The sequence below is a fragment of the Cupressus sempervirens genome, chromosome 5 (assembly GCF_028749045.1).
Source record: "Cupressus sempervirens isolate cs-2001-9-10 chromosome 5, ASM2874904v1, whole genome shotgun sequence".
Classification (NCBI taxonomy): Eukaryota; Viridiplantae; Streptophyta; class Pinopsida; order Cupressales; family Cupressaceae; genus Cupressus; species Cupressus sempervirens.
Genome location: NC_143122.1, coordinates 420,184,907 through 420,203,177, shown reverse-complemented (window position 1 = coordinate 420,203,177; position 18,271 = coordinate 420,184,907). Strand labels below are relative to the sequence as shown.

At 31.2% G+C, this 18,271-nt stretch overlaps 1 protein-coding gene across 1 annotated transcript; it reads right to left on the bottom strand.

Annotated features, from left to right (window-relative positions):
• Positions 1-15,587: 15,587 nt before the first annotated feature.
• Positions 15,588-16,634, bottom strand: LOC149556572 (uncharacterized). The gene has a single exon (XM_089829909.1). The coding sequence runs from the start codon at positions 16,632-16,634 to the stop codon at positions 15,588-15,590; it is 1,047 nt and encodes a 348-aa protein (XP_089686035.1).
• Between the last annotated feature and the right edge of the window lie 1,637 nt (positions 16,635-18,271).

Sequence of the window (18,271 nt, the reverse complement as noted above, 5' to 3'; positions counted from 1 at the left end):
CCTCTACAATGAAAACCAACACCTACTTATTACAATTCTAAAAATTACCATATTTGGCAAATTTTTAGGAAAAATGGATTTTTCCATTTTTGGTAATTTTTAAAACTCATCCTATGAATCCCAATTTTTCCTAGGAAAAGCCCCCAACTAAGGCAAACCAAATTGCCAACTAATCAATGAAATCAAAAATATTATTTTGGATTTATTAGAAAAATAAATTTCTAAAAAAATTGGAAAAAACACAAAAAGCCAATTTCAGAGGTTAAGATGAGATTTTAGGCTCTTGAAAAATGTCAAAATGGCCACCTATCAAGCTGAGCTCCATCAGCAATCCAAATAACTCCTTCTAGCAACTACCTATAAAATTTCAACCAAAACCCACATCTGAATCAAAAGTTATGACCCCTGGAAGTAAATCTTGACCAAAACCCTCATTTGATTCAATAGCCTTGACCCTCGGATACCCCTGCATCAAGGGAACAAATATTACTAGGGCATGGCATGGAAAAAAAATCACATAGTAAGGGCACAACAATGAAATCATAGAGCAAGGGTATGACAATGAAATACAGATATCACAAGGGCACGACAACGAAATCATAGAGCAAGGGCAAAACCATGAAATGCAGAGATCATAACAAAAAAATTGTAAAGAAAGGGTACAAAAATGAAATATAGGGATCACAACAATGAAATGCACTGATCACAAGGGCATGGCAATGTTCAGAGTTCTCTGCCCTCATTTGGAGCTCTCCAATCTCTTTCGCACATAGTTCTTGACACAATCAAAATAAATGGGGAATGATTTATGTCATTTTTTCAATATACTCATGAGAGAATTGAAATTAGGAGTCCAACATCAATATTGCAATGGCATTGGGGACAATTGTAAAAAAAGTATGAAAATCACCACAAATTACACTTATGTCATAATTTGACCCCAAATGTTGTATTGTCTTTACCTCAACTGGGTCTTTTCTCTTCTCCACCTTGAATTCTCAAAAATAGTTCCTCTTCTCAACCTACATAGAGATAAACTCATAACCACACAACTACAAAAAATCACCCTTGTCTAGATCTTTTCAACTTTGATACTAGATGATGCAGCCAAAATTCCTTAAGCAACTAATAGAAACATAAGAGAAGAAAAAATACTAAAATGTTTTGGGAATCAATAATTCTTCTTTATTCATCTTCCAAATTCTCTTTTGCTATAATGAGAGGAAATACAAATTTAAATACAAATCTGAATTACCATTTTTGGCATTTTTTTATAAAAATATTTTGTCATTTTTGGTATTTTTTTAAACAAATCAAAAAAAGCTAAATTTGTTTGTGAAGTTTCCTAAAACTAGGATACGATGAATTGTCAACTAACATTTGAAATTTTAAGTAATATTTTTAGGTTATTAATAAATATTAACTTTCTAAAAACTAAGTAATTTTTTTATATTTTTAAAAAACTACTAAAAGCTCCTGCATCAAAAAGTCATTAAAAGCTCTTGCATCATTACAAATGATGTAACCATAATTCCTTAAACAATTAACAAAAATATAAGAGAAGAAAAAATACTAAAATATTTTTAGGAATCCATAATTCTTCTTTATTCCAATGAGAGGAAATATAAATTTAAATACAAATACGAAATTTACCATTTTTTTCAAATTTTTCATAAAACTATTTTTGTTTCATTTTTGGTAATTTAAAAAAAAAACTCAAAAAAGATGAATTTTTTTCATAAAGCTTCCTAAAAACGAGATAATATGAGTTTCCAACTAATATTCAAAATTGGAACTAATATTTTGAGGTTATTAATAAAAAAATAACTTTCTAAACACTAAGAAATATTAAAAGCTTTAAAAAACTATTGAAGGCTCCTGCATCAAAGATACAATATGACCAACTCCATTATATTTGAAACATTTCAAGGGTAATTTACTTTGAACTTCCCTTTGCCTCTTTGTATGCTCCTAGCCACTAGTGTTTTAAGCTCATCTTGCTCATTATCATCTGAATCTAAATCACTTTCATGTCCACTACATTTATCCTTTCTTGAACTTCCAATAGCTAGTGGTGTCTTGAAAGCATTTTCATATTTAGGTAATTTTTTATCAAAGTTACTTAACTCAATTTCAATCAATATATCATCCAATGCATCAAGTCTAAGCACATAACTAGGAATAGCTTTGAATTCTTGAATAGCTGAAACTATAATAGCATAAATAGGAAACAAGTTTCTCAAAACTTTACTTACAATGTCTTCATCACTTGTGAGTCCTCCAACAACTTTGATGATACTAACCACTTCTTTGATTAGGTTATTATACTGTGCAATATTTTCTCCTTCTTTCATTCTCATATTCAAATTTTCCTCTCAGCATCTCATCTTTAGTGCTCAACACATTCTAATTTCCTACATGATAAAGTACTAGCTTATCCCACATTTCTTTAATAGTAGCATAGTTTTTGATATCATCATATTCAAAATCATTTAGAGAAGAAATAATCTCTATCATCAGGTTTTTGTGTTCTTGCTTTTCCCTCATCTTCTCAATTTCCATAGGAGGGGTTAAAGGTATGTATTGGTTGTCCAGATAGTATAATGCATAGTCTCCAATTTTTGATAGGTACAATCTCATCCTTCTTTTTTATTATGAAAAAGTTGTCCTTGTTCAAATTAGGAACCTCTCTCTTATACATATTTGAATCTTTAGCTTAAGTCCCTTCAAAATTTCTCCTTCAAGTGCTCATTCTCTAATACTAATTGTTAGTTAACTGTAAGGTGGATGAATTAGTTTTAACCAATGATCCCATAGGTCCTTAAAATACTGTTCAAAAAATTAACACTGAACTTTTTGATCACTAGCTTGATAAACATATTAATCTTTACAATAACATTCAACTTAATCTTTTCAGTAAATAGTTAACTTCATATACTTAGTATTAGAGTAAACTTCATGTATATATCGAGTTGCATCAATAAATACTAAACATGAAAAGAACACGCAACACAAACAACATCCACACAATTTAACACAAGTGTTTAACATGGAAACCTTGTAAAGGGAATTAAAACCACTTAGGACCATCAACCAAAAATTTTGACTCTTTCAAAGTGATCTCTATTAGGAGCTAACCTTGTTAATGGTTACATACACATTGTTTTTGAAATAAAAAGTGATAAAGACAAGGGTGTCATCCCTTACAACCAAAATGCTAGTAACCACCACATCACCGGCAAAGACCAACAGTGAATAATATTGAAGTAAAAATATACTAAAGTTCAACTTAGCCACAAAAATATTGTGCAAGTAACTAACTAGCATACTATTATCAACAGAACCAACTAAACTATAGTAGAAGTCTATAATATTTGCTATACTACTTAAGTTCCTCAAATAAACTGTTAGCACAATTAGGCCAACTTAAGTCTAAGCAATAGTTGGATACCAACAAAACAAGTAACAACAAATTAACATAAAACAACTTGGATCCAAGGATCCCTTAAAACTAAAAAACTTAATTCTTAGTTTTTCCCTTTCCCTTCCCAGTGAGAAGAACCTAGGCCTAGTCATTAGTAAGGAATTTAAAAAGAAGCTTTTGATCCTCCATGTCCATTCCTATTTCTTTTTTCTCCCGTGCCAGTAGTTTGAGGGTGGTGGCAGTAGCGTGAGTGACCTTTAGAGAAAATTTAGAGAAGGCAGTGAACCCTTCTTCTAAAATTTTAACCATCTTGTCCAATTTGGCATACACCTCCAATTGCTCCTCTATCTCCTCCTTATTTTCTATTCCTACCTTTTTAACCTCCTTTTTAGCCTTTTCCACCTAGTTATCATTATGCAAAACCCTTGTGTTAGTAAAAACCTTAGATTTTCCTTGACTAGGGAGGAAATGGTAATGGGGGAGGCATCTACTTTACTACTATCTTCACATATAGTAATGGGTTGTAGGGTGAAGCTGGCCAAAACATGGGTAGTCTCCATGGTAACAACATTTCCAGCTAACACCTGAGTATTTTTTGCAGACATCTGGGCATTATCAACAGAATTGTCCTCAAAGTTAACACTTTTTTCTACCTCCTCCTTCCCTTTTTCTCTCTTGGAATCAAAGTTATCCTCCTCCTCCCACTCCTCTTCATTATTATTTGAGCTCTCCTCTTCCACCTCCTCAACCCTAAACCTATTAGAATTTTGCTTGCACCTTGCTTGGGATTGGGAAAGTCTTCTTGATCTCCCCTACTCTTTCTGCCTACCTCCTCCTCTAAGCCCTCCTCTTCCACCTCCATTGGTTTTTCCACTTTAATATTTTTACTGCCCTTTTGTTCTATAGCCGCATCTGGTTTCTTCTTTTTCTTATTCTCATGTCTAGGGGAGGGTCATGGGGTATGAATTCTAGTACCAGTACTAGTACTCAGGGGTGAATTTTGCCAGTGGCATTGGTTATCAACCACCACCACCCTAGGGGGGAAAACGACAAGATGGAATTGGTATAGTTGAAAGATTAGGCCTTGGTGGACAATGGTGAAGTTAAGCCCCTTATTCCTTTTTTTTCTAACATCACTGACCATGTCCTCTAGAGAATGTAGTAGAAAAAAAGGGATAGAAAAAATGGGTTACATACACATTGTTAATGTGACCTTGTTAGAAGATTTATATCAAATATCATCTATACCTTATCACTCCTCAATATTTAGAGTGGTTTTCTCTAAAGGAATTACAAACATTGAAATGAATGTCACAATACAAATGGATTTACAAATAAGACTATTAATTCCACTTGGTTAATACATTTTCTACTATGATGATTAGAGAGTAACAATGAAATGATCTATTTAAAATATCAATTACCTTTTTCTTGATCACATCTCCATTTTGATCATTCTCTTTCTTTTTTCTCATCCTCTTTCTTCATTCTTCTTCCTTCAGGCTGATCCAATCACATACACATCAACTTAGCAATTCTACTTTATCTTCATACTATAATTCTGCTTGGTTATCCCTTAGTTATCTCCTTTAACATCAACTTGATAAGAAATAATGAATTTGTCATTCATCCGTTAAATAGATAACTTATTTTCACTTCATCATATTTGTCCATTCTTTGTCACTTAATTGCAATTGTTTGATCTTCATATGGATCATATTTATTGAACCTATACACTCAAATATCATGCCTTCACCTTAAACTTTGTACTTCATTTCAAATTGTCACATCTCCTTCATCATATATTCTTTGAATTTATCCATTTATAGATCTCATAACTAACTTCATCCCTATCTTTAAAACTTCTCAAACAATCTATATCTTCATCAAATGTTGACCTCAAATTAATTCTCTTCCAATTATTCTTGTTTCCCTTACTCAATTAACACTACACTTCACTAGGTCAACACCACTTTCGATAAACACTATCCTTTCTTGGTTAGTATTGCTCACTCTTCATTCACTTTACATGTGCTCAGTGATAACTATAGTATATTGGTTAATACTAAAGTTTTTTTTCACTAACTAAACTATCTTCCACTTCATGACTTGCTTATATTTAATCTCAACACTTAATCAAATCATGTAAAACAATCAAATCAACATTATAACATCAAAGTCTAACTTATCAAGTGCTCATTAAAATCTATGCACTTATCAATACTTTCTTCAAGTACTCTTAATTAATCAAATGATATGGAACTCTACTAAATCAACATAATGTCTTACCAATAAGGCTTTACATTAATGAAAACATAAAAATTGATATGACTCTCCTACATATATTATTAGCATTATCAAATGGGGCTAATAATAACACTTAGCCATTTAAATTGATAATTCATCTTGTTCTTCATTTGCATCGGTTACTAGAATATTTGTCATAGACATGAGACTAGACAATATACCAACATGTTTAAAATTTGAATTGACATTTCAAATAGGTCCAATTTGAAGTAAACATTAATGATCAAACTTTTAAGTCTTGATTTAAATTGCATGCTTTTAAGTTTTGATATTTTTAAATGACTCATTTGAAATATCTTAGACATTCACAATTAGTGGCCTTTGTATAAAGACCCCTTCATGTGAATACTCACTTACCCTTCATGCCAAGGTGTCTCTATAGAGACTCCATATTGACTTTGGCATGAATTTTGTTGATGTCAAAAATGAGTTACTCAAATGGATTTTGATTTGTGGTTGCATGTATGGTTGTGGTGCAAACTTGATGTTCAAAAATAATTCAGTACAAATGCTACAGGAGGTTCGAGTACTTCTTATCATAGTTTTGACATTGTTTGTAAATGAGAAATGAATAAATGTCAGGAATATAAAAAATATTTTTAATGCCTTTATTTTAACCATAAAAAAATATGGGTTCATATAAAGTAACCAATTCATATAAAAACAATGTCTATTTTTTGAAAAGAGAAAATTGGTTGGATGTTATAACCAATCTCATTTTTAATAAGAAGCTATTTTAAACTAATTTAAGAGAGGAAAATACAATTTTAATGATCTTTCTTTCCGATAGTATAAAGGGAAAAACTCAACAAGATAAGTGATTAAGAAAAAGAGACTGAACTAGTTTGTGAAGAATATTTTGATCAAAGTAAAGAAGGATGTGAATGACTTATGGAGAATGATAAATTAGATGTGTAGAAGAAAAGGATTAATCTATGATGAAGATGGCATGATATTTTTCGTAATTATAGAATTTAGTAATAAGAATCATTGACAAGAATAGTAAGAGTCTTTAATTTGATAGCATTAATGGTTTGATTTTTGTCAAATTTTCTCAAATATCAAAATCAAGTTATTCATTTATTATAAGAACTCATTGGTTTTCTATTACAAGCTAGAAATTAAAAAGTCTTGTTTGGTTTTGTATTAGTGACTACTTGTTCAAATGTTTATTGTTAGATGTAAGAAAATTTGATGCAATTTTTTTTATTTTGATATACATTTCTAAAATTTGCAATTATAGTTGATTCATTAAGTCAAATATTTATTTATGATCTTAATTGATTGAAAATTATAATACCCCAAAATTGGCCCATTGCCATGATATCAATTCTAGTCTATTTCTGATCAATCCTAAGACCTATCCTAATAGGCAATTCTTATTTTGCTACTCGCTACTTGACTTAATTGTCAAATGCTTGAGACCCTAATCTGCATTAATTAGACTCATTATTTAATCCCTATAGTATTCACTCATATTAGCCACATTAAACCTATTTGATTTCAATTTAATTTAATCTAAAGTATTCATACTTTATTAAATTAAATTATCTCCTAAGGCTAATGTACTATGGAATTAAATTTATTTAATTTAATAAATATGTCTATTTTAATTAATTAAATAAGAATTATTTAATTAATAAGAAAATATATTTATGAGAGCATATCTCATTTTATTAAATTAAATATCTCTCTAAAATCTCTCTTTAGTTCAAAAAAGGGAAATTTTGTTCACTACTAATCAAATTAGAAATGACTCAGATCACTTACTCTGACACTAAAGTCTATCTGAGTTGACTAACTCTTACACTTAGATATGAGCTAGTTAACTCCCTTTGATTTGGGAATCTTCCTTTATGACTGAACTTCATCTTCAATCCTAACCATTGATTGAAATTTATCTCAACCATCGGAGGTTTTCAGGTAAGTCTATTTAAGAGACCTTCATCTCTTCATTTTAAGGAGGATGAATTAGAATTTGCATCGAATTGCTACCAAATTGCATACTCATTTAAGCTTATTACATTCTTATAGATTTTCATTGCTAGCTTAATTCTAATCTAGATCTAATATGCATACATCTTTAGCATAAGTTTCTTTTATATGTTCTTAGACTAGTTTGCATATCTCATTTTAGATTAATTTGCATATTCACATAGAATAGTTGCATCTCATTCTAAAATACTTCATTCTTAGAGGGTCTGGTTGCCCACCCCTCAAATTTGAGGACATTAATTAGGCAAAATCCCTTTAGATAGGAGGAAACAGGTCACTCTATTGGGCATTCTGGATGAACAATCCAATGTTTATTCCGGGATGATTTTGCAGGTAATGACCACGTTGAAGTGTCTGTGAGGTTCAAAGGCCCACTTTTCATAGGTACAAACACTACATATTAGTTTGAATCAAAAGATTATTATATCAAAATTATATTTTAATAAAGATAAAATTGATTTTAAAATGATTTCAAAGTGATTGCAGATTGAGAAGATAGTGAAAGAATTGACTTTGAAAGCTGTAAAGACCAATTTATATTGCACACTCCTTGACATGTTACTAACCAATAAAAATGAAGATTGATAAAATGGTATTTTTCAATCAGACTTTCATTGTAGGTTCAATTGAGGATGCTCAACAATGACACCGAGAAAAGATGTTGGTTTCATAACAACATGGTGACATATTTATCATTAACTAAATTATTTGAACATATATAGAATTGTGAATAATATGGTTTGATGAACACTAATGCAAAGAATGAGATGATAGTTTACTTGCAATAACATTTGTATTTTTTAATTTTGTTTGATCAAATTTTCATAGTTTTGTAAAAACAATTGAACAATGAAGGGGTTGGCTTCTTGTGAAGAATGTATGCGACTATTTGTTCAGATTTTGTGGTTGTGAATGTTTATACTTATAGAATGTACTCGTAATAAGGCTAAAACAAGTGTCATAATTGAAGGTCTCAAGATGTCAAATAGAGTTAGAAACATCTTTAGGTTAAAGGTGATTCATAATTCCTCATCAAAATAATGAAAGGTTATATTGAAAGACTAGAAGTTGGAAATCTCACTTGAGTATTTTTTATGGTGGAATCTAATCATGCTAGCAAGATCTAGGGATAACTTTAAGAAACTTCCTCCCCAAAAAATATATAAATTAGTGGTAAATGCAACATTAGTTTTGGTGGGGGGATTTTATTTCTATTGGCAATTTTCTTCGATGTCAAGAAAGTTTTAATTTTAGATGCAATTTTTCTCAAACCATTATAAAATTTCATAAAATCAAAGTAATCTTGTCTCTTTTGATAGAAAAACAAAATATTGCATAAGGTAATTTTTCTCCTTTATTGGAAAAAAATTGATTAGGCAATTTTTCTCATTTATTAGAAAAAAAATTTGATTAGTGATGGAGACACAACCCAAGACTAGAATGAACACATAGGAAAAAGAGAAATATTATTATCAGTGAAAAAAAATGCCCTATGGGATTTAAAAAGTTTGATTTTGGAGAAAGAAATCCTCCACACAATACCTTCTCTCAAACTCCAATGAGAACTACCTTTACAGTGCCAGAAATGTTATTAAATAGACCCCAAATGGTTTAAGGTTAGGAATACACTCTAGAATATGCTAGTTGGCATCCACTACCGAAATAGAAGGCTCTAGAAGTCATGTTAGAAATTGGTGTAAAATTAGAAGAATCTAGAAGTTGTAGCCCAACTTCTAGGAGGCATAGCTTTTGAACTGGTACTCTAATTGAGAACCATTTATATTTCTAGAAAGTTCTTGAAGTACTCTATAGCCCTATTGACCAGGTTTTCTCATCTCTCATTTTTTGGGCCCATACAAAGCCGTTTAGTGCCTCAAATCTAACTTTGAGGTGCTCTTAGGAGGTCTCCAAGAAATTTAAAACTACAATAACTTTCTAACTATAAAGCCTTTTGATCTGATTCTTTTCCTGGAGCACTTTAAATTACAAGTATAATCATCCCTCCAACTTACACCCTCTAATTCATCATAATTTTGGCTCAGTTACAAAATAACCCATTTTTTCTTTGATACATATCCCAAGGTGCTCAAAAACTCTAACCCTAAAAACTAATAGTGGAACTGTGAGAGTTGGAACCTTTATTTGACCTAAATGGGTATCAAAAAATGAAAATACATTAAATAGAAACTATCTCTAAGAATTTTTTTTTTGGGTGATACAGGATTGCCCTTACACCACTGGATGCTCTGCATCAATTAGGCAATTTTTCCTACTTACTATTAAAAAAATATATTTGATTAGGCAATTTTCTCCATCTAGCAAAAAAAACATATATAATGTGTTGGTGAATGTGCTAGAAATATATCAACAACTAGAAATTAATCATATTTATTTCAAATTAGTTGTTGGATTATCAAAATATTACACCCATTATTAAATCAAAGAGTGATAAGAAAGTGGTGTTTCTATTGGATGACATGTATGTGGAATGTCTTATTGCATTTATAATGGAAGAGTGGAATTTGGTTAAAAAAATATTCTTTAAATTGCAAACATCCTGGTCAGCAGTTACCATTATCAAAAACATTGTTGGTTGCCAAAAATGGGACTGCCTATGGAAGAGGGATCATTGAATGAAAATACAAGCCCTATTGTCAACCCAAATTTGACTATAGAGGAGGATGAGGAAAAAAGTGATATTACTACTAGTCTTATTGTAGATTTATAGGTTCCCTCTACTAATCCCATGGATATCATTAAAGAGCTTAAAAAGGAGTAGGAAAAGGAAGACCTATGAGAAATGGTTCTTGACCCTACTAATTTTGAAGAACAAATTGCAAATGCAATGGAATAGAAAAACTAGAACTTCAACACTTTTGGGATATTTTGAAGTAAAAAAGAAGTGTTACACAAAGAATAGTTGGTTTAGTTAGGGTTTATTTTGTAAAACACATTATTGAAAAGTGAATGAATTTGAAATGTAATGGTTTGAAGCTTGTCACTTCCCTTTTTGATGGAAAACACAACTATTTTGGTATAATAGGTCTGTGTGTGTGTGTGTGTGTGTGTGTGTGTGTGAAGATGAAATGTAAAGAGAATACAAAGAACATAATGCAAAGTAAACCCTTTTTTGTTGATATTTGACATTTCAATGGTATGGTGTTTTCTTTTGGGCTCTAGTTATTTCACACTAATCAGATAATGTATTTAATAATTACTTTCTAAATTTGTGTAAATCATAATTTCATTTTCTAGTAAGTACTTACTGGTTAGTAGTAGTATGAAAAGAAAACACTATGCCATTGAAATGTCAAATATCAACAAAAGGGGGTTTACTTTGCATTATGTTCTTTGTATTCTCTTTACATTTCATCTTCATACTAAGAACATAATGCAAAGTAAACCCCCTTTTGTTGATATTTGACATTTCAATGGCATGGTGTTATCTTTTGGGCTCTAGTTATTTCATAGTAATCAAATGATGTATTTAATAATTACTTTCCAAATTTTTGTGAATCATAATTTTATTTTTCTAGTAAGTACTTACTATTTAGTAGTAGTACATAGTATATACTACACATGTCACATACAAGCATGAATTGATGTTTGAAGTGATGACTTTCTAGGAAATGTTTCAAATAACATGTCATATCTCCAACATATGTTGGTAACATCCATCTACAAACTATCATCCAATGATAGAATAACAACAGTTGAAGGTTTATTTTGGGCCAAATTTCTTGAACAATGCCTCGGCCTTATTCAAGTCTTTGGAATGGTGACAGATTTCCATCCACCCTATACCACTTATAGTTGACATTAAATAGATGTCTTTTCACTATCAATGGCATTCCTATTGGAAACAATTCTTCAATTGTATGCTATCATTGATGTTATACAAATATTAGCATTAACTTAGCAATGAAGAGGCTATAATATTAACCTTGATTATCTTAGTATTAACCAAGTAGTTGAGTAATAAAGACATTTAACCAAGAAGTTGGTTAAAGAAGGGTATCCTTCTTGTAGTATCAACCATGTGGTCAGGCATCAAAGAACTCACAATATTAACCAAGTGTTCAATTGTAGTTTTGATTGACTAATAATAGAATGCAATTGTCTAATAATCAATTGATTGAGGCTAACTATTTGGAAGTTTATTGATTATTTTGAAGGGTATTAAAGATGACTTGTCCTAGCTTATGATATATAAGAAAGGTCAAGTCTTAAGAATAAAATGTAGAAGTGGGATATGGAATAAGATGGCTATGTGAGCGAAGGAAAAGAAGAGCAGGAAAGTGTGGAAGATAAGCTACAAAGAATACTTGATCAATAAGGATCCAGAAGCCAAACCAAAATAAAGATCTTAATCTAGAAAGATAGTTGCTTCATAAATCAAGACAAATTTTTGTTACCTTCTAACCATTGTAGTAGTAAGGAAATCTCTTAATGGAGTTGACTTAATTGTCATATTGTAAATCCTCTAATAGGGCAACATTTCAAGATTGAAGTGTTTGAAGACCATTAAGTAGGCCACTTATAACAGGGTGATCTAAATCCTTTAACAAATTCACACTTAATAGTATGTTTTGTAATTTTTAAGAGGGTTGTCTCCTAATAGGGCTTATTTCATAAGAGTGAAAAATATTGTAACTAGTTGCATGGTGGTTTTCCCAAATTAGGTTTCCACATTAAATATTGGTGTCATTTGTATTTATGTTATTTTCTTTATGCTTCTTGTTTCTACTAATAAGTTACTAAAGGTTATAATAGATTAATAGTTATATGATTTCTTTGTTAACCAAGTGATAGTAATATTCTAGTGTTAGCCTAGTTGGACAATATTGCATGATTAGTGGAAAGGTTGATTTGACCTCTAGGGATATGGAATTGTTTTTGTGGTAACTGATTCACCTCTCCCCTCTTAGTTACTCTCCAGCTTTCCAATAATTGGTATCAGAGAATTTGGTGCTTGTAGGAAAAGTTTCAAGGACCTAAGCTAAAGATTAGGATGTCATACAAAAGAGATATTCTCAAAATTAACAAAGACAATTTTTCAGCATAGCAAGAGTTGATGAAGTTGCACCTATCAGGCATTAGTCATATTGATCTGTTTTACTTGGAAAAAAAATATGTGCCATAATCCAAGTGTATGACTATTGAGAAGATGAAAGATGCAAAGGATCACAATATAATGATGATGATATAACTTCTTCTCTCAACTATTCTAAATTTGATGAGGTTAAAGACTTTCCTACTACATTTAAAATGTGGGGAAAACTTCAAAGAGTCTATGGAGGTGATAAAAATGTATAAAGATCCAAGGAAAAAATTTCAAGAGGAAAGTTTGATCAAATGAAAATGAAAGAAGGTGAGAACATTTTCCAATACAATGAAAGAATCAAAGAAAGTGTGATTGCAATCAAAGCTACATGAGGAGACATAAATGATGAGAAAGTGGTCAATAAGGTATTAAAAAACCTTCTTCATATTTATGCAATTAGAGTTTTAGAAATTCAAGAGATGAGATGCAATCCTAAAAATAAAACACCTTTGGATGCACTTGTGGGAAGATTAACTACTTTTGAGTTGAATAACTTTGATAACTATGTTGCTACCTCTAGCAACCTTGAATCTATATTCAAAGAAAAACTAACTCTTGGTAGAAAAATAGAAAACTCAAAAGGAAAATAGGTTGATAGTGAAGAAGGAGATGATTTAGATGAAGACCTTGAAGTCATTGAAGCCCTACTTGCTAAAAGAGTATCAAAATGGAAAGGAAAACTCAAGAGGAAAAATTTCATTGATTTGTTTCTCAGGTGAAGAGGTTGGCCATATTTCTACAAGATGTCCAAACAAAGAAGATTAAATGAAGAAAAGAAAGACTTCAAGAGCTACGAGGACTACACAGACAAAGGTAAGAAATCTTGTTACATTGCTAAAGATCCTAATAGTGCTAATAATAAAGAAGTAGTTTATATTACTATTAAAGATGTATTCTATAATGAGGAGAATGAAAAGGTGGAACTTATCTCTCATGTTAACAAAAATGATACATGGATCATAGATAGTGGTTGTTCTATCACATGATTGGTAACAAAACTAAGTTTGAACATTTAGAACACTCAAAGCAAACAGATTTCCACAATCCATGAATATTGTATTAATTTTTGGGGAAGATTGTGTGAGAGTTTTTTCATCAACGTTTCGGATCATACTGTATGATCCATCATCAGGATGCCACTAAGTCACTGAGAGCAAAAAATGGAATGCAAATCTAAGAGAGGGGATAAAAAGAGGATGGAGAGGAGGGAAGGGGCACGGAGACTGAGGAGGCACGGAGGACGGAGAGGGTGAGAAGTCAAAAGAAGGAAATGTAAGGAAGAAAGGATAAGAAATGAAAATGATAGGAAAACAAAAATAAAATATAAAAGTATAAATACGGGAATAAATAAATAAATAAATATATGTATATATATAAATGGGTGTGTATATATATATATATACATATATATATATACACACACATATATATATACATATATATATATATACATATATATATATATACATATATATATATACATATATATATATATATATATAAATATATAAAATCAAAAAAATCCAAAACAGTAAACAAGAACAAACAATCAATAAATTAAAATTATAAATAACAAAATATAAATACCTAAGCCGGTTAATCAAGAAAAAACAACCAAAAAACAAAAAATTATATATATATCTAAGGGGATAAATGAATATCTATATGAAAATCTATGAGAATATATATATATATATATAAATACGAAAGAATATCTATATGAATGAATAAATCAATATGAAAATATTCGTATAGATATATATACGAATATATATCTATATGAATGTATATATCAATAAGAATATATATATATATATATATATATATAAACCAAAAATACCAGAAGCGATAGAACACAAATGCAAAAAACTAAAAAATAAAAAGAACAAGAGAAACAAAAAATAAAAATGATAAAAAGAAAAAGAAAATGGAGTGAGGCAATAAAAACAAAAGAGCCTAAATTAAAAATTAAAAATAAAATAAAAACAAAAAATAAAAATAAATAAATAAATGGAATGCGAATAACAAGAAAGAATAAATAATTAAGTATAAAAAGTCAGAAAAACAAAAATAAAACAGCCAACAAAAATAATACCCCCAAATATATAAAAATATAAATATAAAAACCAAAAATATGTAAAACAAAAGTAAAAATAAAAATAAATAAATGAATAAAAACAAAAACTAATCAGATAAATTCAAAAAAATAGAAATCAACCAAAATAAATTAATAACTAATAAAAAGATAACAAGGAAAGAAAACAGCGAAGTGAACAAAAAGAAATATAAAAATTGGAAAAGAGAAATAAGAAAAGGAAAAATGAAAAATAAAGAGCATTAAAATTTTTTAAAAATAAAAATAGAGAAATAAAAAATAAAGAAAATAAAAATAAAAATAAAAATGAGAGATTAAAAAGAAGAAGAAAAATGGAAAGTAAAAAGAATTCAAAAACTAAAAAATAAACGGAAAGGAATACAAAAATAAATAAAGGTAAAAATAAGTGCAGACCACAAAAAACCCAAGGCAACCAACAAAGAGAAGAAAAAAGGGAGGACCCCGAGGAGAGAAACATGAACGAGGGTGACGAAGGGGGAGGGAGAGGGAGAAAGAGGGAGAGAGAGAGCGAGAGTGGAGGAGACGAGGACAAGCATCCACCCAGAGTTGGAAAGCGAGGGGGAAGGGGGAGAGACAGAGGGGGGCAACGAGGAGCCAAGAGAGAGAAAAGCGGAAGAGAAAGGGGAGGGAAGAAACCCGAGCTAGGAGGGAAGAACGCGAGGTGAAAGAGGAGGGAGGGAAGACAACAGAGGATGCCAAGAGGTGTTCAAGTTCCAGCCATCATCGCAATTGAGGTTGGAAGGGTTGTTGAAGATTTCAACAGCCTCTTTGAGTTTCCTCTTGAAGAAGTTGTCTTCCTTGCACACAACAAGAGCATTTTCTAGGAAGACATGATGCTTAGTGGAGGCGGAGTGTTTTGCCAAGGCTGATTTGGCCACTCGTTCATGCCTAATGTCAGCAGCATGTTCTTTGATCCTCATGTGGATAGAGCGACCAGTTTCACCTATATAAGGAGTGCCACAAGAGCACTGGATCTTATAGACGCTCGATTCCAAGAAGACATTCCTGGGGTCTTTAAGCAAGGGGATGCAATTTTTTAAGGTGGTCAAGGGTCTGAAAGCCACCCGCACACCATGCTTGGTCAGAATCTTGGCGATCTTGTGAGAGATGCCGGCAACGAAAGGAAGAGAGACAAAAGAAGAGGGGTCTGGGGGAGAAGAGGAAGGGAGTGAGGAGGCGCGCGAGAAAGACCTAGCGAGATTGAAAGCCCGAGAGATTTGCTTGTGCGAATAGCCATTCCATATGAAGACTTGGCGGAGGTGGGAAAGCTCAAGGTCTAAGTTGTCAACATCGCAAATATGGAAGGCTCTCAAGGCAAGGGTTTTGATAATGCCCAATTTTTGGCTAGGGTGGTGATGCGAAGTAGCATGAAGATAGCAATCGATATGAGTGGCTTTGCGAAAAACCTTGTGACCTAAGGTACCATCAGGTTTCCTGATAATCAAGATGTCAAGAAAAGGTAAGCACTTGGCAGATTCAACCTCTTTGGTAAAAGAAATGCAAGAAGCCACATTATTGAGATGCGCATGAAACTCTTCAAGCTTTTCAAGGCCATGGGGCCAACAGACGTTGGTGTCATCAACATAACGTTTCCACCATTTAGGTTTGAGAGGGGAAGAATGTAGAGCAATTTCTTCGAAATGTTCCATATAGAGGTTGGCGACAAGTGGAGAGAGGGGCAAGCCCATGGCCACACCATCCACTTGCTCGTAAATAACCCCTTGGAAAGAGAAGAAAGTGGATCGAAGACATAACTCTACTAAGGAGGCAACCTCAGAATTGACCTTGCGCCTGATGATGTCAATAGCATCGGTGATTTCTTTTCGTTCACTTCACTGTTTTCTTTCCTTGTTATCTTTTTATTAGTTATTAATTTATTTTGGTTGATTTCTATTTTTTTGAATTTATCTGATTAGTTTTTGTTTTTATTCATTTATTTATTTTTATTTTTACTTTTGTTTTACATATTTTTGGTTTTTATATTTATATTTTTATATATTTGGGGGTATTATTTTTGCTGGCTGTTTTATTTTTGTTTTTTTGACTTTTTATACTTAATTATTTATTTTTTCTTGTTATTCGCATTCCATTTATTTATTTATTTTTATTTTTAATTTAGGCTTTTTTGTTTTTATCGCCTCACTCCATTTTCTTTTTCTTTTTATCATTTCTATTTTTTGTTTCTCTTGTTCTTTTTATTTTTTAGTTTTTTGCATTTGTGTTCTATCGCTTCTGGTATTTTTGGTTTATATATATATATATATATATATTCTTATTGATATATACATTCATATAGATATATATTCGTATATATATCTATACGAATATTTTCATATTGATTTATTCATTCATATAGATATTCATTTATCCCCTTAGATATATATATAATTTTTTGTTTTTTGGTTGTTGTTTTTGCTTGATTAACCGGCTTAGGTATTTATATTTTGTTATTTATAATTTTACTTTATTGATTGTTTGTTCTTGTTTACTGTTTTGGATTTTTTTTATTTTATATATATATATATATATATATACACCCATTTATATATATATATATATATATATATATATATATATATATATATATATATATATATATATATATATATATATATATATATATATATATATATATATATATATATTTATTCCCGTATTTATACTTTTATATTTTATTTTTGTTTTCCTATCATTTTCATTTCTTATCCTTTCTTCCTTACATTTCCTTCTTTTGACTTCTCACCCTCTCCGTCCTCCATGCCTCCTCAGTCTCCGTGCCCCTTCCCTCCTCTCCATCCTCTTTTTATCCCCTGTGTTAGATCTGCATTCCATTTTTTGCTCTCAGTGACTCAGTGGCATCCTGATGATGGATCATACTGTATGATCCGAAACGTTGATAAAAAAACTCTCACACAATCTTCCCTAGAAATTAATACAATATTCATGGATTGTGGAAATCTGTTTGCTTTGATTGATACCCTTCATGGGAGGGAATTATCAGTGAAATCTAAGAAATTTGAGTTTCTGAGGACCAAGCTCTCAAAGAGGATTGCAGATCTAGCCTTCTTAAAACGTTGCAGAGACTCGCAGCTCCTTCCTTCTTTCGTCAAAATCTTGCACCACCTTTGGAATGTTCACACCAGGCACATATTCTCACGAGTAGCCTTTTCTCTCCTCAGAGCCATCATCCAATCCGCTAGGAGATCCATTAACAGTCTTAATTGCCAACTTTTCTATCTTCATTTGGAGCTCTCTTCATCACTTAGACCGGACCTGTGGATTCGCTTGGACATCGCCTCTCATGCCAAAGCTGTGGGCCGAACAG

Bases quoted from the DNA above. Each gene is read 5' to 3' on its own strand.
- LOC149556572 (XM_089829909.1), bottom strand. From the start codon at position 16,634: ATGGGCTTGCCCCTCTCTCCACTTGTCGCCAACCTCTATATGGAACAT.